This window comes from Penaeus japonicus, unplaced genomic scaffold (genome assembly GCF_977035675.1).
Source record: "Penaeus japonicus unplaced genomic scaffold, GWHDUDI00000001_assembly GWHDUDI00000041, whole genome shotgun sequence".
Lineage (NCBI taxonomy): Eukaryota > Metazoa > Arthropoda > Malacostraca > Decapoda > Penaeidae > Penaeus > Penaeus japonicus.
In genome coordinates, this window is record NW_028234443.1 from 3,875,350 (window position 1) to 3,900,349 (window position 25,000).

The 25,000-nt window shown below is 35.5% G+C and overlaps 2 protein-coding genes across 2 annotated transcripts in view; both read right to left on the bottom strand.

Annotated features, from left to right (window-relative positions):
• Positions 1 to 18,779, bottom strand: part of LOC122248705 (histone acetyltransferase 1) — a 20,291-nt gene extending 1,512 nt beyond the window's left edge. The window contains exons 1-27 of the mRNA XM_086534360.1: positions 18,647 to 18,779; positions 16,776 to 16,961; positions 16,153 to 16,369; positions 14,889 to 15,591; positions 14,318 to 14,464; positions 13,382 to 13,538; positions 12,804 to 13,065; positions 12,592 to 12,691; positions 11,517 to 11,665; positions 11,078 to 11,195; positions 10,502 to 10,639; positions 10,056 to 10,121; positions 9,412 to 9,534; positions 8,186 to 8,422; positions 7,467 to 7,734; positions 6,955 to 7,190; positions 6,213 to 6,350; positions 5,870 to 6,021; positions 5,178 to 5,319; positions 4,358 to 4,666; positions 3,615 to 3,764; positions 3,190 to 3,338; positions 2,125 to 2,256; positions 1,699 to 1,861; positions 1,321 to 1,457; positions 1,130 to 1,211; positions 1 to 838 (exon numbers count right to left, since the gene is read on the bottom strand). The exon at positions 1 to 838 is cut by the window's left edge and continues 1,512 nt beyond it. Of these exons, the coding sequence (XP_086390486.1) occupies positions 635 to 838; positions 1,130 to 1,211; positions 1,321 to 1,457; positions 1,699 to 1,861; positions 2,125 to 2,256; positions 3,190 to 3,338; positions 3,615 to 3,764; positions 4,358 to 4,666; positions 5,178 to 5,319; positions 5,870 to 6,021; positions 6,213 to 6,350; positions 6,955 to 7,190; positions 7,467 to 7,734; positions 8,186 to 8,422; positions 9,412 to 9,534; positions 10,056 to 10,121; positions 10,502 to 10,639; positions 11,078 to 11,195; positions 11,517 to 11,665; positions 12,592 to 12,691; positions 12,804 to 13,065; positions 13,382 to 13,538; positions 14,318 to 14,464; positions 14,889 to 15,591; positions 16,153 to 16,369; positions 16,776 to 16,961; positions 18,647 to 18,749 (4,968 nt within the window). The 5' untranslated portion in view covers positions 18,750 to 18,779 and the 3' untranslated portion in view covers positions 1 to 634. The remainder of the gene's footprint in view (positions 839 to 1,129; positions 1,212 to 1,320; positions 1,458 to 1,698; positions 1,862 to 2,124; positions 2,257 to 3,189; positions 3,339 to 3,614; positions 3,765 to 4,357; positions 4,667 to 5,177; positions 5,320 to 5,869; positions 6,022 to 6,212; positions 6,351 to 6,954; positions 7,191 to 7,466; positions 7,735 to 8,185; positions 8,423 to 9,411; positions 9,535 to 10,055; positions 10,122 to 10,501; positions 10,640 to 11,077; positions 11,196 to 11,516; positions 11,666 to 12,591; positions 12,692 to 12,803; positions 13,066 to 13,381; positions 13,539 to 14,317; positions 14,465 to 14,888; positions 15,592 to 16,152; positions 16,370 to 16,775; positions 16,962 to 18,646) is intronic.
• Positions 18,780 to 19,138: 359 nt separating this feature from the next.
• Positions 19,139 to 24,769, bottom strand: LOC147466760 (TATA-binding protein-associated factor 172-like). Its single transcript, XM_086534361.1, has 7 exons — positions 24,380 to 24,769; positions 23,057 to 23,292; positions 21,786 to 21,926; positions 21,161 to 21,327; positions 20,908 to 21,039; positions 19,696 to 19,827; positions 19,139 to 19,309 (listed from the first exon to the last, which is right to left on the bottom strand). The coding sequence occupies exons 1-7, from the start codon at positions 24,388 to 24,390 to the stop codon at positions 19,223 to 19,225; spliced, it is 906 nt and encodes a 301-aa protein (XP_086390487.1). The 5' UTR covers positions 24,391 to 24,769; the 3' UTR covers positions 19,139 to 19,222.
• Positions 24,770 to 25,000: the final 231 nt, after the last annotated feature.

Consider the following 25,000-nt stretch of genomic DNA (forward strand, 5'->3'; position numbering starts at 1 on the left):
AAAGAATGACAACAACATTATAGAAATAAAGGAAGAGAGGCATAGAACAATATAAGACAAAAAAAAATATTATCTAACATGACCAGCTGAAGGGCTAAAATAACATTTATAAAAATCAGGAAATGATTCTACCCACTTGAAAGAACAATGCACAAATATCCTGCATGCTGACAGATGTAAACCGACATCAGATTTTGGATTTGATAAGTCTGAGAAACAATGTTTAACAAAACTATAATATGAAAGCATTTTTTTGACAATTCTTATAATTAAGAACAGCCTTAATTCATTCAAAGAGCCAATCTTTTGTCTTGTGATAGATTAACACCATAAAAAAAATTAATATATAGTATGTACATTAGCAACACCAAAGCTTACAAAATAATCTTTATCACAATCAAAAAAATGTAAAGAAAGTTTTATCATGGAATGACTGATTCAATACATTACAAAGCATTCACAATGTACAAATGAAAGATACAGCTATCAACATTGTTTATTATTGCCCTCTGGAATACCTACAGATACTAAAATTTCAAAAAAATTCCTCCCTGGAAAAAAAATACTGTTTTTTGCCTGACCTATTTCACAAAATACTTTACAAAGCATACAAAACTTGGCCACCGAAACCACGTCACTTCTTGAGGGATTGCATAAAGGTCGTGAGTTCGTATTCGTTCTGATACTGGTCTTCGTCCCAGAGCTCCGGCAGGTTCTCTAGCACTGCCTTCGCTCCCGTGCAGCCAACGCCAAGACCCTGAGTGCTACCTGTGTCGTCGCCACCTCTGTTTTGTGCCTCGACCTTGCCGCCAGCATCAAGTGTAAACAGGTCAAGCAGCTGAAAAGATAATGATTTTAAGTTAATTAATTAATTAATAATAAGAATAAGAATAATGAGAATAGGCAAGTAAAAAATTAGAATAAAATAAAATAAAGCAAAATAATAATAATGATAATCCAATGATCATAAATGTCAATGTTTACAACAGTAATAAAGCAAAATCTATTCAGAACTTAAAACCAACAAAGATAAATTTGCAAATGTACAATTATCACTATCAAGATTTAGTCAGTCAATTGGTTACAGCTATTCAAGAAATGGCTGTAACTATTACTAACTATTACTAACCTGATTGGTGGCCATGCTAAGCAGACTAGAATTTTCGTGGCTAATCACCGTGTTTGCCGTCATCATTTTAAACTTCTGTAGCCTGAAATGACACGAGTAACATCAACGATAAAACCATGAACTGTTATGCGACGACTGAAAAAAATCAAGATTCTCAATATTTTGTTGTGAGATCCAAATTATTTTCATACCCCATGATCTTCTCCTCAAGGGTTCCTCTTGTGATAAGGCGGTAAACGTTGACGACGCGTTTCTGGCCGATACGATGAGCACGATCCATAGCCTGTAGATCCCTCATGGGGTTCCAGTCATGCTCCACAAAAATCACCTATAACGACAAAATTCTATCATATACAAAAGCACAGGCAATGATGAATTGATTACATACAAGTCTACATGAATAATAGATAATAAATTAATTAATCTAAACCAAACTCACAATATCTAAATCTTTCAAAAGATTCCATTCTTGAATACCTTTTACGAACCAGACGTAACAATAGGACAAATTGTACATCATTAATATTGCCAAGTCAAGTCCTAAGTGGGTCGTGTTTTGATATACTCACAGTATCTGCCCCTATCAGATTGAGCCCCAGACCTCCCACTTGCGTAGTGAGAAGCAGCAGATCAATGGAGGGGTCGGCATTGAACCGCTGCACGAGAGCATGTCTGGATCCTGCGGGGACTGAGCCATCCAGCCGCAAGTACGTCACGCTTGGTAAGTGTCGCCTGTCAGGTGTGAAAGAAAATGTAAAGATGGGGTTCCAGGATTGACTTGTAATAAAGGGTTATTCTAGGTGATTTTACTTCAGTTACCTTAGCTATCAAAAGAATGGGGTTTTCTATATAAACAAAAATAATCAACCTAAGACCTTCTCCATATCTGGTTAAACATATTGAGAAAAAATATATGCAATGAATTTTATAATAATAGACAAAAAAAAAAGACAATAAATGTCTCCACGTTACATAAAATGTACACATTCACTTACTTCAGTAAATCATCCTCAATTATGTCTAACATGCCCTTCAGCTGACAGAAAATGAGAGCCCGATGTGGTGACACAACAACTTCAGTCTCTGGGCCTCCACCGGCACCAATGCCACAATCCAGAAGCAACTGTCTGTAATCAAGAGAACACGATGTAAAAGATCGATAATATTCAGATAATCTTTATTTCCAAAGGTAAAATAGCTTTTCCTTGAAGATTTATTAGTTTTCTCTTGTACACATTCATTTTAGTACATAGCTTCATTTTTGGTGCTTAGTGTTTAACAGCCCACTCAAAACAAAGGAAAAGCCAAGGAGCATTATCACAAGTTCATTAACCCATTCGCGCCGGATGATGTGCTGACATGTTTCATGGTTTTTGCATCAGACATCGGTGACAAGATATCTGGGCAAGGCCGGCACTTGCAGTGAGCGAGCGGGCAGCCCAGGCTCGCAGCTTGTGCACCCGAGAATTTCGAGGCGTTAGGCTCATGTGTTCGAAAACCCTGGCATTACGACCATACAAAACCGGAATCTCCCCGGCGTGAATGGGTTAAGCTTATCATCACTCCAATTCTATAAACACAGTATAACTTTCTTACAAGCCATATACACTTGTATTCCCTATTCAAGTTGAACCATCTGTCAGTCATGGACTTCTCAGTGCTGTTTCCTAATTTAGAAAATTCTTGATGTTTAATTTTTTTTTTTTTTTTTACCAATTGTGGGGAATCTAATTCAAGAAATTATGCCTGCTTAAGTAATACTAATATTTAAGAGAATATTCATCACTTTAGTACCTAATTCATCCCTATGACATAATGATGGGTCTTCTACCGGTAAAGATAATGTTCGTAAGGAAATTCATAACAATCACTAAAACAAGGACTGGAAGCTCACTTGATTTAGCTAACGAGTTGTGTAGTTATTTCAGGTTGCTTATATTGAGAAGACAACATAGACAAAGAATGCAGAATTTGACCATAAAGAACATTACAAAAACAATATATGGAGATCATTCTTAAAAAAAGCTAATTTCCTTAATGTAATCCCACTATGAACTTACTTCAGAGCTGGCAACTTGGCAGAGTGCGTTACATCCGACAGTGAAGAGCTGCATTCCTTGAGCTGGGCCGTTATCCGCTCATACTCGGGATGTTGTGGTTTCAGTACCAGTTTCGGGTGGTTGCACACTTTCCTCAAATACTGTAGTGCCTGGAATTTGAGAAAGAATGCATTATTTAATATTTAATCGAGCTATAGCTTTTGGAAAATCATATATGGTTGACCTTTTCAAGTTCATATCATGAAATATATCAAAATGCTGATAATGACCTCACTGTGATGTCACTAAAATCAATGATGAAGTCACTAAAAAATAGTCACTTAAACCAATCATGAAGTAACTAAAAAACAATGATAATCAAGAGTGATTATACAGTAAAACTGACAATAACCACAACAAGAACCAAGAAAATATTTTTATCTCACCTGGAATATATGACTGTGAGGTTTGTTTCCAACATCCTTCTTCTCTTGGTCTGTACTTCTGAGTGCATCGTTAATATCCTGGTTGGCTTGAGTACGAGCAAAGTCCTCATACAACTGTTGTTGCAACGGACTTAGATCACAGTAATAATCCTGTAATGAAAAATCCCAATATTTGTAATACTGAACAACACTTTCTTTTCTTTTACATTCATTATAAAAGGTTTATAGCTTTGAAATCAAACATGTTGCTTAAAACAAGTACAGCTAACAGTATGAGACATGTCCTAGATACACAAGCACAGACTCTTCCACTTCCAAGTTTAGAAGTTTATATTATTATGTACAGTCCACTTTATATGGGCAGGGCTGAGGTTATCTTTATTTGTTTGAGGGAAGAGAAGATAAATTGGAGGAGCAATTAATGCCCATAATAACTTTGTTTGTAATCTAACAGAGTATAATTTTACAACATAATCCCTCATAATATTGTACAATTGTAAATAACTCAATATAGAAACTGTCTGATATTTCCTTTTTGACATACAAGGTGAGATTAATCACTAAATTCCCTAATCTGCCAAATTACCAATCGTAACTTACCAACTACATCACCCCTTTGCCACTCTCTACCAACAAATATCCTAATACAACAGCCCTGCATATTGTCAATAATTAGTGAACATCAAAACAGAGGGGACACGCACAACTCCCGAAACCTCAGACCACCTCGTTAATTTCCATACCTGAGTAATCTTGGGAGGCAAGTCTTTCAGGACATCTTCCTTAACTCGCCTCAGCAGGAAAGGAAGAACCTGCCTATGTAGTGCCTCCATGGCCAGGACGCCTGCTTCTTGCTCCTTGCTTGAGCTCTTGGCGTCCCGAGACTGAAGGATTGGCTTGGCATACCGGGCCATGAACTGCCTTTCCGTGCCCAGGAAACCGGGCATCAAGAAGTCGAAGAGTGACCACAGTTCCAGCACGTTGTTTTGTATGGGAGTGCCGGACAGAATCAGCCGATGATGGGCGACAAGCTGCTTTATAGCCTTAGAAGACTGCAAGAACACAAATAAAAATATTATTTATCCATGAGTTGCTATTATTATATTCAACTTATTAATTTTATCATTCACCTTGTATCAAATTTTTCTTAACCGATTGGTGCCAGGTGATATGATATCAGATCACGTGAATAGTTCGCTCTGGCCGGATATCATCCTGTCCCATCATGATCTCTCCCTCAAAACAAACTTCTTTCATTGTTACAGATGTATATAATCATATGAGTTCCACTTGTATCAACACATTTTTATTTGCTTGTGAAATTAATATAAACAAATACAAAAACCTCCAACGATTAGTGCTCATAGAGGCACAGCGCGGCATTGCGCACTTAGAGATCTCAAACTTAGTCACTGCGCACTCTTGTTATCTAGCCGGGGGGGCGGCATTACGCTAAATAAGGCATGGCACAAACAGGTTAAAAAAGACTTTCTTTTAACAAGTAATTTCATAAGAATAACAAGAAATAAACACACAATCAAAACCGAGTCCCTCATACATTACCTTCGTCTTCCCATTTTTGATAACGTGACCCTCATCGAGAATCACATAATTCCACTTAATTTGAGAGAAGAAATCAATCTCATTTCTCACGATGTCATACGAGGCTACTATTAGGTTGTGGTCTGGGAAGAACCTCCTCAATCTGTAATAATAAATGAGAAAATTAGCAAGTAAGATTACAATTTGATATCCATTCCCCTATATGCTCACAGACCTGAATGCAACAGTGCTGTATAATGTGTGCCCACTGGACAGAAAAATGAGGGGGATTCAAAAAAAAACAAAATGGAAAGAGGAAGAAAATCAACAGTAAAACCACTTTAGCTAACTTCTGCCTCTGGGAAACTGACATAATTAATTACCACACTTGTAAGTAAACCTTTATGGGTTAATAATAGGAATAAGAATGATGCTAATGGAAACAGCAAACTGCACCTAAAGCAGAAGTAGATAGACTTATACAGAATAGAGTATGAGTATCAAACATCTAATACAGTGATATATGTTACAAAAAACAAAACGTACTTCCAAGAGTCAATTATATTGAAAAGTGTTTGTTAATGCACCTATTTGAAAGTCAAAATACACTACCATGTTGTAACAATGCCTGAAAAACCTACTATACAAAAAAAGAAGGATTTCTTTCCATAAACAACCCTTGCATAAAGTAGGATTTCCTGACGTGTACTTACTTGTATCTCTCAGCCGGGGGACCAAAGTAATGGAGTGGATTCAGGTATTTCCTCTTAACAAACTTCTCAACTTCGTAAACCCAGTGTCCTGTGAGCGTCGGGGGGCAAACCACCAGGGACTGAAGGGGTTTACTTCCATTCTGACCCGATTTCTGCACGATAAATGCCAACATTTATAAGTAAAAAAATAAGTCAAAACACAATCGAGACTCATCAAATCTTAAAAACATTTCCAAACATAAAGCTGTAATCCTTTGAATTATGCTTAATTCCAAAGAGGTATTATCATGACATGATCGAGTCATAAACTCTGATTCAGTCCTTACAAAAGCGATAAACTCACCATGTACTCTTTTTTCTTGCTGAAGTGATCACCTGCTAGAATACAGATTGACTGCAAAGTCTTACCAAGACCCATGTCATCACAGAGGATTCCATGAAGTTTGTATTGGTTCAGAAAATAAAGCCAATTCACACCACTCTGCCAAATAAACATGTCCTTCATTAGTAACCAGTCCTCCATTTCTCTGCCTCTAACTTTATCTGTTGTTTGGGTTACTTAAATATTTATTTGGTCCAAATGAAAATAAAGGATTTATTTATGTTGGGTTACCATTAATATAGCAGTATTTGCTTGTTCTTTGTCCTTTACACACTTATTCTGACTTTCCTCTCTACAAATTACTTCATTATACAGTGCACATTAAAGTTTCAAATGAGAACTCTTATGAGAGCGGCAACACACTTCAGAAAAGACTGTCAATTAGCTGACAACACGCAATTTATCATGGCTGGAGTCTTCATTTTCCCAATGGGCAACTGGGCAATGTCATTATTCCTTAAGTAACAAAAGCAATTTAGCAGGCATCCGAGAGATAAAGAATGTGAAGAAACTTGCATAATGCCACAATGAAAAAGGCATGTTCTTTATAAGTCTATTTTTTTCTATTTTTTCCACTGAACTAGATCATTTACTCCCAGATTTTTATATTTCAGTATCTTCATCTCAAAAGAAAATGAAATCAATTGATAAAAAAAATAAAAAATCAATCAGCCTTTTCCCACAATTCCAGGTACAAACTTACCTGTTGATACGACCTTAAGTCTGCTTTGATAGGCAAGGGAACGCTGTAGTTCTCAATTTTGGATGGATCAAGCAGTCTCTCGAGGAATTCCCTTTCTCTTCTCTTCTGCTCTAAGAGGACTTCACTCAGACTAGGAGGGTCCGGCACCCCCCCCTCGAGAGGCAACAATCGGATGAGAGTCGCAAAGCAATGCGTGGCCATGAGGCGCACACTGTTGTCTTGGTCACTCATGCGACCTGGGTACAGATAATATAAAGTTGATTTCTCTATAGATATCATAAGCATCTTTATGGATCATGTATACTATGCATCTCTTCTGCAAAATAATTAAATGATTTATGTATCATTTACTATGATAAAACTATGGTCAGTCAGATACAAAGAGATGACTCAAATCCCTATCAGATATTTGAAGCTTGATGAAAATCCTCTATAATTAGAGCGACAAATAAATTCCTCGGGAATGGATAAACAGTCGCAATCATCAATGCCACATTAAAAATCTTGCTTACCCAATAAAGGCACAATAAGGAGAACAATATAAGGCACGACATCGAATCCCAAGCGATCAATAACAGCAAATATGCACTCTGCAGCTCCTTGTCTCTTGTTGTCGTTATCGATGGCAGTGAGCGCTGGCACGACCTGCTCCACAACATAGGTCATCACAGGCACAGTAAGCACAGTGGCAAGGGATCCCATCACCCGAGTCGTCATGTGCCGCACTTCGCTGTATGGGTGGTAGAGCCAGTGCTCAAACAGCTCCAGCTTTGCCTCGAACTGAAATATTTCATCTTTATTACTTGGGGATCAGTTAGATAAAAAGATGTTCATCCTTCACATTAGAGGTATTGAAATTGCGACAGACAGTGATGGCGATAGATGTGGTTTCACATATGACAATGCTGTGTGTCTGGACAATTATGTGTTTGTAATTTGATTATCTCTTTATAACACTATAAGATCACCTATGCAATCTATCCATTTTATACATGGGTGCATTTTGAACAGGCTGCACTAAAAATCAAAATGTAGGTTTTGAATCAGTTTATATGAAACAATTTCCTTCCTTCTTATCTTAAATATAAAAAATATATGTGCATTCCTAAATTCAAATCATACTGTCCCAGAAGAAGTACAACAAAAAGCTAAATCTCATAAACTTGACAAAGGAAACAAATGTCTATTCTAATCCAAGATCTCCAGGCCAGATTGCAGGAGGGTAACGAACCTGAGCGACCAACTGAGGATGTAGCGATGGCACCACCATCTCCAGAAGCTGCAGCTGGTGTACTGCCTCCTGCGAATCCTTCACAGTGACCTCGTCCTGAAGAGGTACACTGAAGGGACTGCACATGAGATCCCACAGCTGAGGTACTTTGGTTGGCAGTTCAGCACCAAAATACTGAGCAATGTGTGTCAGAGCTTTTGTGCACCCTCTTCGCTGAATTTCCGCAAGCTGTTGATTCTGCAAACAATAAGTTAATTGAATGCTAATGCTGAATTCAGTAACTCCAAAAAATATTCAATGTAGGTTATATATATTAACGTGATTTCTGATTTAATGTTTCATGAGAGGAAACAGATATGTTGCAATCAATAATTAGTTTGAAAAGTTACTAATCTAACACATTCTATCACTATCTAGTGTCATATACAAGAGTACTTGCCAACTCGCATAATTTACACCACAATTACTGTTAACCAAAAGAGAAGTCTATGGATGGAAAATCCTATTTCACTTTCTCTTCTCTTAACCTTTCTGTGACAGGCATGTTTCTCGGGGTGGGATCACTTTTGTATTACGTTTTTCCTATTGTTAAAATTACAAGCTATTTATTCCTTCAGTTGTGTAACTATGTGCAACTAAATACTAATCAACATCAGTACTATCATACCAAAAATAGACTCCATATCATACTATTAGTACTATCATACCAAAAATAGACTCCATATCATACTATAAGTCTAGAAAATGAGAGAAGGGTTAAATTATGTGCTAGCTGGGGGTAGCAAGGGTGAAGTGACCAAAATGATGCTTTGAGAAAACTGTGATCATAGTTTTGCATATCAGCACCAAATACAATTTTTAAGAAATCATATACATTCATTTTACTAATTATATACATAGTTTGCCAAACAGATTTCAAAAGTCAGAAAACAAAATAATGTCATGTCGACAAAACTGTTTAAATTTGCCAATTTGTGCAGCTTTGCCCTTCAATCCACTATAGGCACCTCGCACTAACACCAATTCCTCCATTGAATATTCCGCTACCAGGAAAAATCACCGTCAAGCTAACCCATCGGTCGCGGTTTTAAATAAATATTTGTGCAGTAGGATGGCTGGATTACATTGTCTGGCACGGTGCCATCCGCGTCTATGACCGACTCTGCCTTTGCAAAACAAATCATGCCATCCGCCACTAATGGGTTAACAAACAATCCAAAGTTCACCTCAGAATCAAGAATGGCCTCGGTAACCTCGCTCGGGTCTTCTTTCTTTGCATTGGCGGGTGGTCTTCCCGGGCCGCGTCCAGTAACTGAAGACGTTCGCCTGAGAAGTTGGCGTTCCGCATTCTGTAAAAAAAAAATTGTGAACCTCGTGAGGATCGTGGAATCTTAATAAACTCTCAGAGATTTATATATCTATATGTGATTTTGAATTTTAGATCCAGATCCCAATTTCTAGTCTGATTTCCTTCTTCAGCTTAATCTCAGAATCTGTTTCAACCAGAGAATCATTCTGCTTAGAAGTCTGGCCATCCAGAAAATTAGTCAAAGCAACTGGCAATTATGATATAAGACTCTGCATTATGTACTGCAAATGATCACATTGACTTTACAACTCTATTAATATAATCATAATTATCATAATAATGAAAATGAAAATGAAAATGAAAGTAACAATAACAATAATAATAATAATAATAATAAAAACAAAAACAAAAATAAAAATAAAAATAAAAACAAAAATAATAATAATAATAATAAAAATAATAATAATAATAATAATAATAACAATAACAATAACAATAATAATAATAATAATAATAACAATAACAATAACAATAATAAAACAAACAAAAAAAGAGCCATACCTTTAGCTGTGACGATAAGCTCAGTATTCCTTTATGTTTATCAGCATCTCCAGTATTTTTAGATTCCTGTAAATAAATGAGACACTTAATTAATGTGTTGAACCCCTAAAGGACAGCTAAGTTCAGAGGTTTATGTAAACACTGGATGGACAAATTTTTTTAGTTATTGCCTTTTAATTAACTGAAATAATTTGTTCAAATTGTTCTGATTTGGATATCTATTACATAAATAAATTTGGAGACATTTTTGGAAGAGTCTGCTGTGTTCCATCCAGTGAGCACACACACCTCAAGACAAACAAATATTTTGTCCAGAAGGGTTAAAAACAGACGGTATCTATGATAAAGAATATCTATGATAAAGTCTCAACTTACATCACTCTATATCACCATGCATAACATTTATTCCATTTCTATTACAATTTTTTCTTCTTCTTTTTCTTTACCTCATGAGGAATTTTGGGAGTAAATTCCTGATCCACGCAGAGAAAAGACGCAAGGTTCTTGATCACTTTGCCGTTGGGGTTGGTCTGTCGGTCCATACACAGCTCCAGCAGCTTGGTGAGGTCCTTTGCAGCTAGAGTCTGTGATACAAACAGGTAACGAATGACTAATGTAAATGCTGTATGAGTCTACTATCCAAATAATATCAAAATATCTGTATCATGAAGTTTTACAATGTTGTTTTTATAATATGTATATAAGCACATAAGTTGACTCATATTTACATACAATATCAAGAAGTTTGTTTGTTTGTTTTTTAAGAACTTTAAAGATCTGATCATTTTTTTAGATACACACCAATATATGAAGTTTGATCTTAATTCATGTGCAATATTTTTTTTTTCTTTTATAACATAAGCCTGAAAATAAGTATTCTGAATATCATCTAATGGTAGAAAAAAAATTCATTTGAACTCAACATAACCTGACACAAGGCTCGTACCCTGACACTCCCTAGCTAAAACTGCACCTCCAATACCACAGGTTAGAGGCTGCAAGTTCAAGACTCTTTTCCATACCTGCAATTGTTCAATCTTTTCTTTCTTGATGCTGTCCATGAGGGGTTTAATAATTGGATTGAGCTTGGCCGGTAAAATACGAAACCTCACGACAGCTCCAGAAATTATTGCCTGAGTCCTGTAGGTAAATTTAAGAAAGGGATCAATAAATAAAGATAGTGTCAGTACAAGTTAACTTTTTTAGTTCGTAGATCATAATTAGGAGCAATTATGGTTTTCTAAGGCGTTTATCTGTTTTTAGTACCATGTATAAGCTGATTGTGCCTAGATTTTATCAAGACTCTTTGATCAATATTCTTTTATTATACTTCACATCTTCAATAAAAATATGAATAAAATATCTATGAATCAAAGGTTTCTATTCTTAGAAATCAATTAATATTATATATACATATATGATCCTAAATTAACCCTTCAGTAAAACAAGCAGAAAACTTACGTTGTAGATAAGCTTATTTGGTCAGTTGAGGTTTGGGATACATTATTCTGAATAGCTTTCCGTCTCTCCTCCAGTGTACTATGAACTTTGGGTCTAAGGCGTCCTCCGTTAAATAATGTTAAAGCTACATGCCCGCTGAGATTCTGAATCTGAAATAATAAAGGTTAGAAATTTTTTAAAACATGCCTTAGAACTAAGATGCTGCGGATGAAGAAAGGTACCATTAGCTATGGCTACTGTTCGAACTGCCAGTTTCAACTCTCGTATCCAAAACACATGTCCCCTACCTGATTTGGCAAGCATTTTGGATAAACTGGCAGTCTACATATTGAGAATACTGAGCCACGAACTTGAAAGTACAGGGACTGTACTTCTGCTGATACAATAAATCTTGGCATATAAAAGGATGAGATACAGTCGCATTATCACTAGAAAGCAAATACCCCACTTCTCAAAACCTAAAGACTGTTGCATAAAAAGTGCATTCCCACATCCCTAGAAGTGATCATCCGCATATACACTATTTTTACGAGGCCTGGAAATCATTAGATAACCAGCCACATGAAAAGGGTCTGTACTTTCATGCTTGCTCCCAACATTAACCTTTTCCCGACGGGGCACTCGCTACGCAAAGACCCCTATGCCGGGCGATTGCAATATTGCATTGAAATCGTCACACTGGCATGACGCCCCGGCATCAGGAGTTTGGCTGTGTCACACGAGTGTGATGCACCATCGTCATAGGGTTAATAACATTACTGATGAAGATCATGGAAATGTTGATGATGATAAGACACAATTCAAAAAGAATATAATCATACTTTGCTGTTAAATATAAGAATAGAAAATCCCATCTCCTCTTAGACAACACCCACTGAGACTGACCCTGACACTTCATTCCTCATAACGGAAAGTCGTCTGGCCTTTATGAGTTGCTTAGAAATAATTTCCTAATTATATATACCCAAAAATATCTCAGACAACAACAGACATCAATATATCAAATTAAAGGAAAATAACAAGACACCAGTGAGTCAAAATAAGCTAAATAACAACAGACAACAATACGGATTACCTGTTCTAGGGTTAATACTGGAGCATTTGTGAAGGCATCATCCAAAGGAAGCTTATAATGTCTTAGCATAGCCATAAAGTCACGTGTTTCCTGTTGTAATCTAAAATGTAATAAAAGTGTTACAAAGTACGGATGATCATGCTGTAGATAAATATCCCACATACAAATTACCTCAATAATTCACACTTGTAAAAGAATCAAGCTCAACTCACCTTGTAAAAGACAGAGCAATTTCATCATAATAAACAACCTCCATCAGACATGAATGCAGGGCATTCTGTAGGAGTGAATGGCACTCTTGGTTGGCATACATTGATGCCCATTCCCTAACCACAGCTCCTGCTGCTAGTCGCTGCACTGCCGAACGTGAGCTGAGATGTGCAATAAGAAGGCGAATATAGCATAGAACAGGAGTTTCCTCGGGAGGGTATACTATCCCAGGCATGGGCTTAATCACATAGTTTGAAAGGCAACCTGGAACAGTAAAATAGGATGTAATCATTGTTATCTTCTAAGGAATGAAATACAAGTGGAAATAACTCATAAAGAACAAAGACATTAAGGCACAAACTCCTACATTTTCAAGTTCCTCATTCAGTGTTGCGAATATAAAATGCCAGTTTCAACACCTGTATCTGCAGTACAGGCAAATACAAATAGTGCAAGGCATGTGTTTCAAATACAAGAGTCAAAACTAGTAGTTCAAATATAGGCAACACTGAGTAACAAACTCTTTCTTTCATTCTGATATAACAAGGGGAAAAAACAATAACCATAAATGATCACTTACCTAGGAGTCTTGCAGCAGCACATCTGGCCCTCACAACCACAATCTGTTTCTCACAAGGATCATTATACTGTTCACAACCACCCAGGTAATATTTGGCTTCGGGTCTTTCTGCTGGGTCACTTAGGGTGCCAACACGCAGTCGTTTCCCCTCACCCGACTGTGAAAGAAAAAGTATGTGTATCAGAATATGTATATGGAGTAGATACATGAAATTGTGTTATCACTGTACTCAAGAGAAGAGAGAGAGGGGACAGAGAGAGAGAAGGGAGAGAGAGAGAGAGAGGGAGGAGAGAAAGAGAGAGAGGGAGGAGAGAAAGAGAGAGAGGGAGGAGAGAAAGAGAGAGAGGGAGGAGAGAAAGAGAGAGAGGGAGGAGAGAAAGAGAGAAAGGGAGGAGAGAAAGAGAGAGGGAGGAGAGAGAAAAAGGGAGGAGAGAAAGAGAGAGGAGGAGGAGAGAGAGAGAGAAAAAGGGAGGAGAGAAAGAGAGAAAAAGAGAGGAGAGAAAGAGAGAAAAAGAGAGAGAGAGAGAGGAGAGAGGAGAGAGAGAGAGAGAGAGAGAGAGAGAGAGAGAGAGAGAGAGAGAGAGAGAGAGAGAGAGAGAGAGAGAGAAAGGAGGGAGAGAGAGAGAGAGAGAGAGAGGGAGAGAGAGAGAGAGAGAGAAGAGAGAGAGAGAGAGAGAGAGAGAGAGAGAGAGAGAGAGAGAGAGAGAGAGAGAGAGAGAGAGAGAGAGAGAGAGAGAGAGAGAGAGAGAGAGAGAGAGAGAGAGAGAGAATGTGGAAGGTGGGAATTGATCAATATATGTGGTGGACACATATACACGGTACATGTCCTTGCACATGAACAAATATCACGTACACATAAACACCACAGCTACCATACTTCTATGAAACATTAAATCTTACCTATTTGTGCACACTGAAAAATCTCATGCAACTGACCTTATTATGATGAGCAATTAGTAAGAGCGTCGGTTCCAGAGGAACCTTGGGGTTGGCCATCATGAGGCACAGCCATGAGGCAATCATGGGACACACAGCCGGTAGCAGGTTCTCGAGCGTCGTCCTTGCCAGCATCTGCTCCCATATCTGTTCCATGCAACAGAAATAAAGTATGGAAAATCTTCTAAGGCCAAAACAATGATAATTACTTCTTACAAGTATGAACTATTTTCATAAGTACATGACAAAAGGTTTCATTCTTTTGTCATGTAATCATGAAAGCTCTCTCTAAAAAAAAAAGTGATCACGTAAATTTTTCTTGTTCTTAGAACTTTCAAATAGGTTATGGGCAGTGAACAGCCATTAATTAATTTAATTCATATATCATAACAAAAAGATATTAGTGCTATGCAAGACAATTCAAGTAACTGTTATGATTAAACCCTGTACTGCAATTATGGAATGGTATGTTACTGATAACAGTAATCAAGAAAAGTATGTTTTTGATGACAGCAATTAAGAAATGGCACATTACTGATGCCAGCACATAGTATCATATATAGATGGCTACCTTATAAACAAGCTCAATGTTCTCTTCCGAGGTTTCTAACAACGCTCTCTGATAAACGTGAGAGAGCGCTGGCTGGATGATGGGATTCAGCCATTCTAAATAATTCCTACATTCCGTGTCATCTTCAGGTGATTTGGAATCTGCCTCCATACTTTCTGGCTCTCTTTTCACTTCCTCCTTTCCTTTTTCCACTTCTGTTTCCTTCTCTTCTCCCGTCTCTGGCGACTGACTTTGGCTGCTAGTCTCGTCCTTCCCTGCCTGAGCATCAGCAGAGGGAGGGACCGTCACGTCATCCTGCTTCTCCTCATCAACCTGCATCTGATCCTCCTTCTTGATATTCTCTTCCGCTGCCGGTGATTTCTCCGTCACCATGTCCTCTACCTTGGCTGCCGCGTCTTCTTGACAGTTTGTTGTGTCTTCTTGCTTGACGTCACTCTCGCTGCTTCCTTCTGGCTCTGGAGGTTTCTCCGTTGCCGTTCCTTCCTCTTTGGCTGCTGTGATTTCGTGGCTGTTTACCGTATCTTCTTGTTTGACGTCAACTTCCATCCCCACTTCCTCTGACTTTTCTGTTTTAATCTTTGAGCTGTGTGAGGTTATCGTGAGCGTGGCTAGGGTCGCGAGCGCAGATCCTCTCACGGAACTACTCGAGTGGTAAAGAAATGGCCACAGTCTAGGAGCTAGTTCTTTCAGGTCACTTTGCATACTGTCAAATAGAAAGGGAGGCTATCAATTACTAATAATAGATTGACTGTAGAAAATCACATTCAATTACAATTTCTATAATAAATTCATTACTGTTCACAATCAATAAGTATTCCCTACCATTTCTGGCATTTTCATTTCACCAAAAAAAATTTATTGTCTGAAACAGACTTTATCTTACATCTATGTTACATATATTTTCATTCAACCATTTCACTTACCTCTGTCTATATATTAATTTCACATTCATTTATCTTTAATTTGGAACCCCATATCTAAAACTAATTTAAAATCTAATCCCTTAACCCATTCACGCCGGGGCCGTTCCGGCTTTGCGCGGTCGCAATACCGGGGTTCTCGAACGCATAAGCCTAACGCCTCGAGATTCTCGGGCGCACAAGCCGCGAGCCTGGGTTGCCCGCTCACTCTACCCAAGCTCGCGGCTTCCCCTCATAACGCGTCCAGGGCGTCTGACACAAAAACCACAATACGTGCTATCACGTCACCCAGCGTGAATGGGTTAAAAAAATATGAAAATGTCATTGAACACGTCTTTGTATACCTGTCATTACTACTTAAATGGGAAAGAAGTTTCGATAAAAGCAGTAGTATGGAGTTGGTAGAAGAAGTCAAATCATCTATGTCAAGAAGAGAATCCCACAGTGTAGCTACCAGCTTTGCAACTACTTCTCGATCTAGCAGTAAGACAACACTGTCGGACACAGGAACCAGACAAGATGCAGCCACGGCCACTACATCATCCATTTCATCTACTAGGCCTGGGGTTTTGGAAGAGAGACATTTTCATTAGCCGACTTTGTTTAACATAAATTAACATAACCTTAACATATGTAAATCACAAGATTAATTGAAGACATATTATCACAATTAACATAACCTTAACATATGTAAATCACAAGATTAATTGAAGACATATTATCATAAAGACATCAATTGATATATTTCAGTTTGTTTCCATATTTCCTCAGTATTCAGATGAGATTCATATTGGCCCTTTGGAGAACCACTTATTTCACCCCTATCAAAATTTATCTTCAATAACCTAAACATTTCATCCATTCCCCCTTTTTCTATCTAGATTTAATCAAAATTCATCGGAAATTCCTCATCGAGAGATTAAAAAAAGAATGGGCTCAACTCCAAGCCCATAAGGAAATATCAAACCTTTGTATATATGTGGATACGCGTGAGTGAGAAGCTGCGACCTAAGGTCATCTCGCACAGCCAAGAGGTACTTGAGGCCGAGCAAACCCCCATGCCGAGCTTCCCACTCCTTCCACGACAACATCGTTTCCAGTAAGTTCAGGACGCCAAATACCCCTCTTTCTGAGAGTAAGTGTAAAACCCCACCTGAAAGAGAAGGTAATTTAATCATTGGGATGCTAAGTTCAGTACTAAAACTAAAGAATAAGAAAATGAAGTATGGGAAAAAGGTACATACATATATACATACATACATACATACATACTTACATACATACATAATTACATACATACATACATAAATATATATATACATGTATAGTTCAGTTCAGACAGATTTGCAAAGACGTCGCTTCGCCCGGGCTATATGCACAAGGCGCCCTGGCCTCTGCCAGCTATGAGTGCTGACTCATCTTATCTAATCTTATCTATATATATGTATATATATTATTGTTTATATATATGTATATTGTATGATATTGTATATATATATGTATATATATGTATATATTGTAAATATATATGTAATATATTTATAATATATATGTATATATTTGTATATATATATATGTATATATAATATATGTATATATAGTATGAAATATATATATATTATATATATATGTATATATATAATGTATATTTATATACATATATAAATATATATATATACATATACATATCAATATTAAAATATTATACATATATTATATATATTTATATACATATTTTATATCTTATAATTATTCTATATCTATATCTATATCTATATATACATATACATTATATATATTTATATTATAATACATATAATATATAATATACAATTACATTATTATAATTAATATAAATACATATTATACATATACATATATACATATATATATGATATATAATATATATATATATATATATATATATATATTATATATATATATATATAAATATATATATATATATATATAATATATAAATATATAAATATATATATTAAATATATATATATATATTTAATATATATATATATATATATATATATATATATATATATATATATATATATATATATATATATATATATTAAAAATTTTTATATAAATAAATATATATATATATAAAATATATAAATATATAAATATAATATATTTATATATATATAATATAAAATATATAAATATAAATATATATAATATATATATATATAAATATATATATATATAATTATATATATAAAATATATAAAATATATAAATAAATAAATAATATATAATATATATATATATAAATATATAAATATATAAATATAAAAATATATATATTATATATATATAAATATAGATAAATTAATTATTTAAAAATATATAAATATATTATTTTTATATATATATATATATATATATATATATATATATTTAAATATAATATATATATATATAGTAAATATATAAATTAAATAAATAAAATATTATATATATATATATTATATATATATATATATATAAATATATATATAATAAAATATATTTATATATATATATATTAAATAATAATATATATTAATATTATATAAATTTATATATATTAATATATATATATATATAATAAAAATATATAAATATATATATATATATATATATATATATATATATATATATATATATATATATATATATTTTATATATATATAATATTTATATATATATATATATATAATATATATATATATATATATTTATATTATTAAATAATATATATATATATATACAAATGTTTCTTTGATCTTAATATGAAAGGAGGGTAAAGCATATCCAGACATATTCATATAAACATACCCAGAGCTTGTGCACATGTCTCCCTAACAGGTGCCACAACTTGATCGGAAACAAAATCACCAAAGCGGTCCAGAGCCAAGACACAGACCAGACGTACACCCATGTCCTCCAGCCAAGCTTGGTGATACTGCGCCATCTGGAATGCATACAAGTTAAGGTCTTACATACCAGGAAGAGTAATGGATACTATACTATTTATCTACGTAAGTAAAGAGTAATATATAAATATTTGATGACTCAGGAGAGCACTAAAATTTTAAAAATTCTTATATTATATATAACTGTTATATTTATATAAATTGGCACTGGTTCATCTTTGATGAGTTTATTGAGACAAGTGATTACGTACATCTCAAAAGGATGAGGGTACGTCATTGTACAACTGAGAAATTTCTATATTACCCCTAAAACACTACCACAGGATTCTGACAATTCAACAATGTAAATCACTGGGTCAATTCTACTTTAAGAATAATGCAATAAACACTCTACTTATAGATTTAGTATGATCAAGTAGCTTTCCACAACCCACCTCTGGGCCATGAGGACTTTTAATTATCATGTCTAAAGTACTGTTCAGGCTCCATGTCGCACCTCCCAAGCGGGACTGAACAGGTCTGTTGCAAGAAGTTCACAAAAGGAATCTAAAGGCCATTCGCTTCCCTGAAGAAAGACAAAATTATTAAATGTTATTCTGCACATGCATACATCTTCGGTGCATGTTGGAAAGGAATTGAATAATCTAAATACTTGATTTTATTCTTTAGCCCTCCCGGATAACAGGCTCCCCCTATTTCCTTTGCAGGATTTGCAACCACCATTGCATTTGCATAATCGTCGCTCCCTGCTGGCTCCACTTGGCCGCAGACTTTTTGCCAACGCATTCAAATAAAGCTAGTCAATACCTACATGTCACCTGTAAATAATGCATCATATCCAATGGTAATTAGTCTTACTTTACTAATATATCATATATAGATTCATATATCATAAAACAAGTCCAGAAGCTCATACAAAACACATCTTAAAAAATAATAAAATAAACTTGCCTCATCTCCCGGAAACATCCCCATAGGTCCTTCATCGACCACCATCCTCTCCTCATCGTCGCTCCCTGCTGGCTCCACTGCCGCAGAACTTGCCAAACGCATGCGCTTTTTCTCTGGTCCCTCATCACTGGTCTAAAAATATCTTTCTATATGAGAATGTGTGCTATTCCAGTGGATGTCAAGCTAATAAACGTAATCTTTTATCACTTGAAAAGACGATAAAGTTGACCTTGTTTGAACTGCCTCTTCAGTTGAATAAACATTTTAGTTGGCCGTACATATATCTCTATAGGAATGCCAGTATTAAATAACCTTGACTGATTTAGTGTAGTGGTATTATTTCAGCTATCATCTACATACAAGTCTTGGCAAAATATTTCTGAAAACAACCAATAAAGTCCATATATAATAGCTAATAACACTTATTATTTATCACTCCCATAAACGATAAACTTGATAGAATTTGAACTGCTCTTCATTGGCGTAATCTGGGAATGACAGTTGAATATCACCTTCAAGTTATAGGAATGCCCACTATTATCTAACCTTGACTGATTTAGTGTAGTGGTATTATTTCAGCTATTCCTCCTAAATCCACATATGTTTGGCATGGTCATAGTTTTCTGAAAACAAATATATAAATAAACGGGGAATCACTAAAAGTAAAATTTTAAATCTTCAGGTTCTAATGGTGAATTCTGACAAGAGCAGAAAACCATATAATAATATAATCTTATGTCTGACTGGACATTAGTTCCTTCGATACAATGACAGTAGACAAGGCATCATGGCCATAAACCTGCCATTCCTATTGCCCAACCCTATCAGCATGCTAGTCTGGGTCAGTCCTGGGAGATCTCCCACTTTGAGCTAAAACATCAGTATGGAGGTGTTGTTGGTCCAGGGAAATTTCTAATTGAGATTTACAAATTCTGTCTCCCAAAATGGACATATTGGAATACTATTGTTTTTTACGCATATCATAGTCAACTGGTTAAAAAGATATTCCTATATCTATAAAAGTCAAACTATAATGGTTACAAAAAAAAAAAAATCTTTAAGCTTAAAAAAAGGGCACTGCTTTTCCCCAAATATTACCCCATCACAATAACTGGACTTCCCATAGAGAAAAAACAAATAGCATGAATGAATCTGCTCACAATCATCCAGATGAGGATTAGTATCATAACCCAGGTAGCTTATCATACTTACACATTCAGACACATCCATTGACTTCTGTCTCGCTAAGATCTTAGCCTTCCGCCGAGCTCGATTTATCTCCCTGGAGCTTAACGGTAAACCCGCAGATTTCATCTCCCTTCTTATTATGTCCACAACAGCATCCTGTGCAAAATATTACAAAATATATAAATAGATAGACATATACGTGAATGAAAATATTGATTATGAATATTAGATACTTACATAGCTTTAAAGGGGAGGGAGGGAGGGAGGGAGAACTTACTTTTTCCTGGCCATTGTGTGATGTGATTCCCTCTGTATGCGAGTCTGTTAAATCTTCATTTGTAAATAGATTCTGAGTGTCGACCCCAATGACTTCTGCGACATCCAACCCGAGTCTCTGATTTACTAGCTTCCTCTGACAATTAATTCGTTCCACAGGATCCATAGCTGAAAAAAATATATATACAAAGTTATACATCCGTCCAAGGCCAAAAATAATTGGTTTTACACTACAGGTTCCCCAGTTTATAAGATCTATGACAGTGCCTTCTTTCAATGGGCATTTTATGAGGCAGGGTAAAACCTGTTACCCCAAATAGATGCACTTCCTAACCTTGGACTATAGCATTTACTTGCATACCCTACTGGTCCTTAACTATGTATGTTACTACTGTACCATGACAAAAACATAAGCAATTTATCTATCTATCTATCTAATTATCTAGCTATCTAATTATCTAGCTATCTATCTAATTATCTAGCTATTTAATTATCTATCTGTCTATCTATCTATTTCATTATCTATCTATTTCATTATCTATCTATCTATAAGCTAACAAAATTCTTTTTCAGAGACACAATCACACAACACGGATAACAGAAGCAAGTACAGAAAAAATCCTTACGAATATTTTCATCCTCCGCCTCAAACTGCTTCTCGTCGGCTGCCATAAGATACGACCCCTTCTGCAGGACATGGCTGATGTTAAACGCACCCAGTGACAGCCGGCCGGCCACTGGCTTGCACATTTCTTCATCCACATATTCTGGCCGGAAGAAAACACACTTCATGCCAAACATATTTTCACTATGCATAGAACTAATATCAAACACACTGGGAATATATGAAGAAAATTCAAGATAATCATTATGGTGTGTTCTAAGGACTCTGGTGCAAAGAAATGCTTTTTTTTTGCGATGATAATTTCAAAAAGAATTTTTGGATTGGCTCGGTATTAGGCATGGAAGAAGATTATAATAAAACACATGTTTAGTCAAATTTTGGTTACAGTACACCAATTTTTGTACAAGTCATGTCCATGCTTCCACTTCAATTTTGTGCCAGAGTTCCAGAAATTGACTATAGTATAAGAAAAATTATGATGATGATGATGATGATGATGATGATGATGATGATGACAAAATATTAAAATTTCATCATATCATCAATATCAATGCCTATATTAATATCTTTATTAATATTAGTATCATCATTATTATCAACATTTTTTATCAATATCAATATCATTGTGAATAACTCTGATAATATCAATAGTTAATATCAATAAATTAATAATAAAATGATAATGATAATGGTAATGATAAGAATATGCATATTAAAATGAATGTGAAAATATTAATAGTTAATATCAATAAATTGATAATAATAATGGTAATGATAATAATATGCATATTAATATGAATGTGATAATATTAATAGGTAATATCAATAAATTGATAATAATAATCATACTGATAATGGTAATGATAATAATATGCATATTAATATGAATGTAAATGTGAATATGAATATCAATATGAACATGATGATGAATATGAATATAAATATAAATACTAATATTAATATTAACATCAATATCAATACCAATATCAATATTAACAATAATAACAATGACACTGATAATAATGAATAAATAATCACTACTAAAAATAATATGAATACTACTTCTATTACTAACAACAACGGCAATAATAAAATATCAATTCCAAGAATAAAAATGATACAAATTATAACTATCATGACCATTATTACCATCATCATCGTCAACAGAATAATCTTAATTATAAATCATCAATCATTTCAAAATTTCCAAGGTCCTAAAATGAAAAAAAAAAAAAAAAAAAAAATCAGAACCCGAGAACCTCAAAGCCGTACCTCTCTTGACAGGCTGTGGATTCCACTGCGGAATGTTGTTCACTATGGCCTCGACTGCAAGACCTGCCGCTATTCTCGTCTCCCATGACTTAGAGCTCAGGTACACGTGGATGCGACTCAGGAGGTAGTTTAGGTCGTGAGGATGCAGGCGAACGACTTCTCCCAGTTGCTGTGCCGCTGCCTGCCGTGTGACCCCAGACCCTCCCGTCTCCAGGAGCAGGAACAGACGGTCTAATCTGTAAGCGGTTTTACCGAGATAGTTTCAGACTTTCTGTGTTATGGGGTGAGTGGTTTATAGGTTGAGTGCTGGATATTTACTACGGTAGATTCTCCGTTATGGTCAAAATCTAGAAAGACTGGTAAAAAAGTTACTCTCTTTTCTGGCCAAAGACAAGTGTGGATAAATCTACAAGGCTGAAAAGTTCTCATCTCTGTCTACCTTTCCTCAAAAAAGAAAAAATAAAGTCCAATTCTTAAAGATATAGATCTCATTTTCTAAGTTCAAAACAGGCAAAGATCCTCACAAACTGCTGTTACCACTTCAATAACATATTATCCCTCAAATGACAAAATTCCTGTATTAGGTATTCACATAAGCATATAGAATAAAAGGACCAAGTATCCATATGCTGAAAAATCTATATATATAAGCAAATAACTGTAAATTAATCATAGAGCAATAAGCCAGCAATTTGCAACTTTCATTTGCATTGGAAAAGATGTCCAGCAAATTCCCTACTTGTATATAGGATTCTTGACTTTATTTCTGGCTAAAACCTCTCATTTGTTATCCATCCTGCTTTATGAATAGCTCATGTAAGAAATTAAGAATGTACAGCAGGATTTAATAAGGTCTGGTTTACTTATAGGAAAGAATTGTCATAGTAAGGCCCTATCATAGCCTTGCCATAATTCTACACAATGTGTGCTCATGAATAGTATAAAGGAAAATTTATTAAGAGTCAAATGCCAAGCGAAACATATTTAGAAGCATATTCTCCCTCTCACTTTGCAAACCCAATTAAAGATCCCATTCATTTCACTCAATGAATGTGCACTTTTTGTGACCCTGCAGTAAATTCCACCCAAATCCCCCTTTCTAATCCCATTAATCCCGCAACCAAGCCCTTCTTTTCAACAACCAGAGTGCATTATCAAGCATTAGAAATTCATAATTTGCTCGTAAAGGAAGAGAGAAAGAGAGAGAGATAGAGTAAATGTATGTATGGCTGCAGCTCAAGGCCACACTCAGACGTCCTCCTCCTCCTCCTCTTCCTCCTTCTTCTGAAGAGACCCCAACGTTTTCCTTTTCCTTTTTCTCACCTGCTCGACATCCTTGCACGGGTTTGGGAGGGAGGGAGGGAGGGGGATTTTCCTTAATTGCAAGCTCAGTATAGGCTAAGGTAAGGTGTCATGCCGCACGCTCTATCCATGTTGCATGAGGAGGCTAATCATTTAAGAGAGAATTTCCATGGATTTTAATTGGGACTCGACGACCGGACTCGCCCCCTCCGCCATCCCTTTCAACGACACATTTCACTCAAGACAAATTGCGAAAATCGACGTCTATTCAATGCACAATGGCTAGTGGCACCGTGTGATAGATATCTTTATAATGTATGGGTACTCTCGGATTGGGAATCTCCTCGGTGGCGATAACTAATGGACGCAAAATACTACTATAAAAATGGGCTTTATTATCTAGAGCATGTTGACGGCGTCATGATCATTTTTATACTGTGGTCCAGGAAGAGCCGTTCACGCGTTTTGGCCCCTGCCTTGTTCTCTGATTGGTCCGTCGGACGCTCTCCTACGCGCTGATTGGTCCGTCGTTCTCGGTCTTCGCATGTGCGCAGGCGTCAACTTGGACGCGGCAAATTTAAATGGACTGGGTTGCTTTTTATTAATGAACTAAGCCCTAATATCGTGATATTTGTAATGATG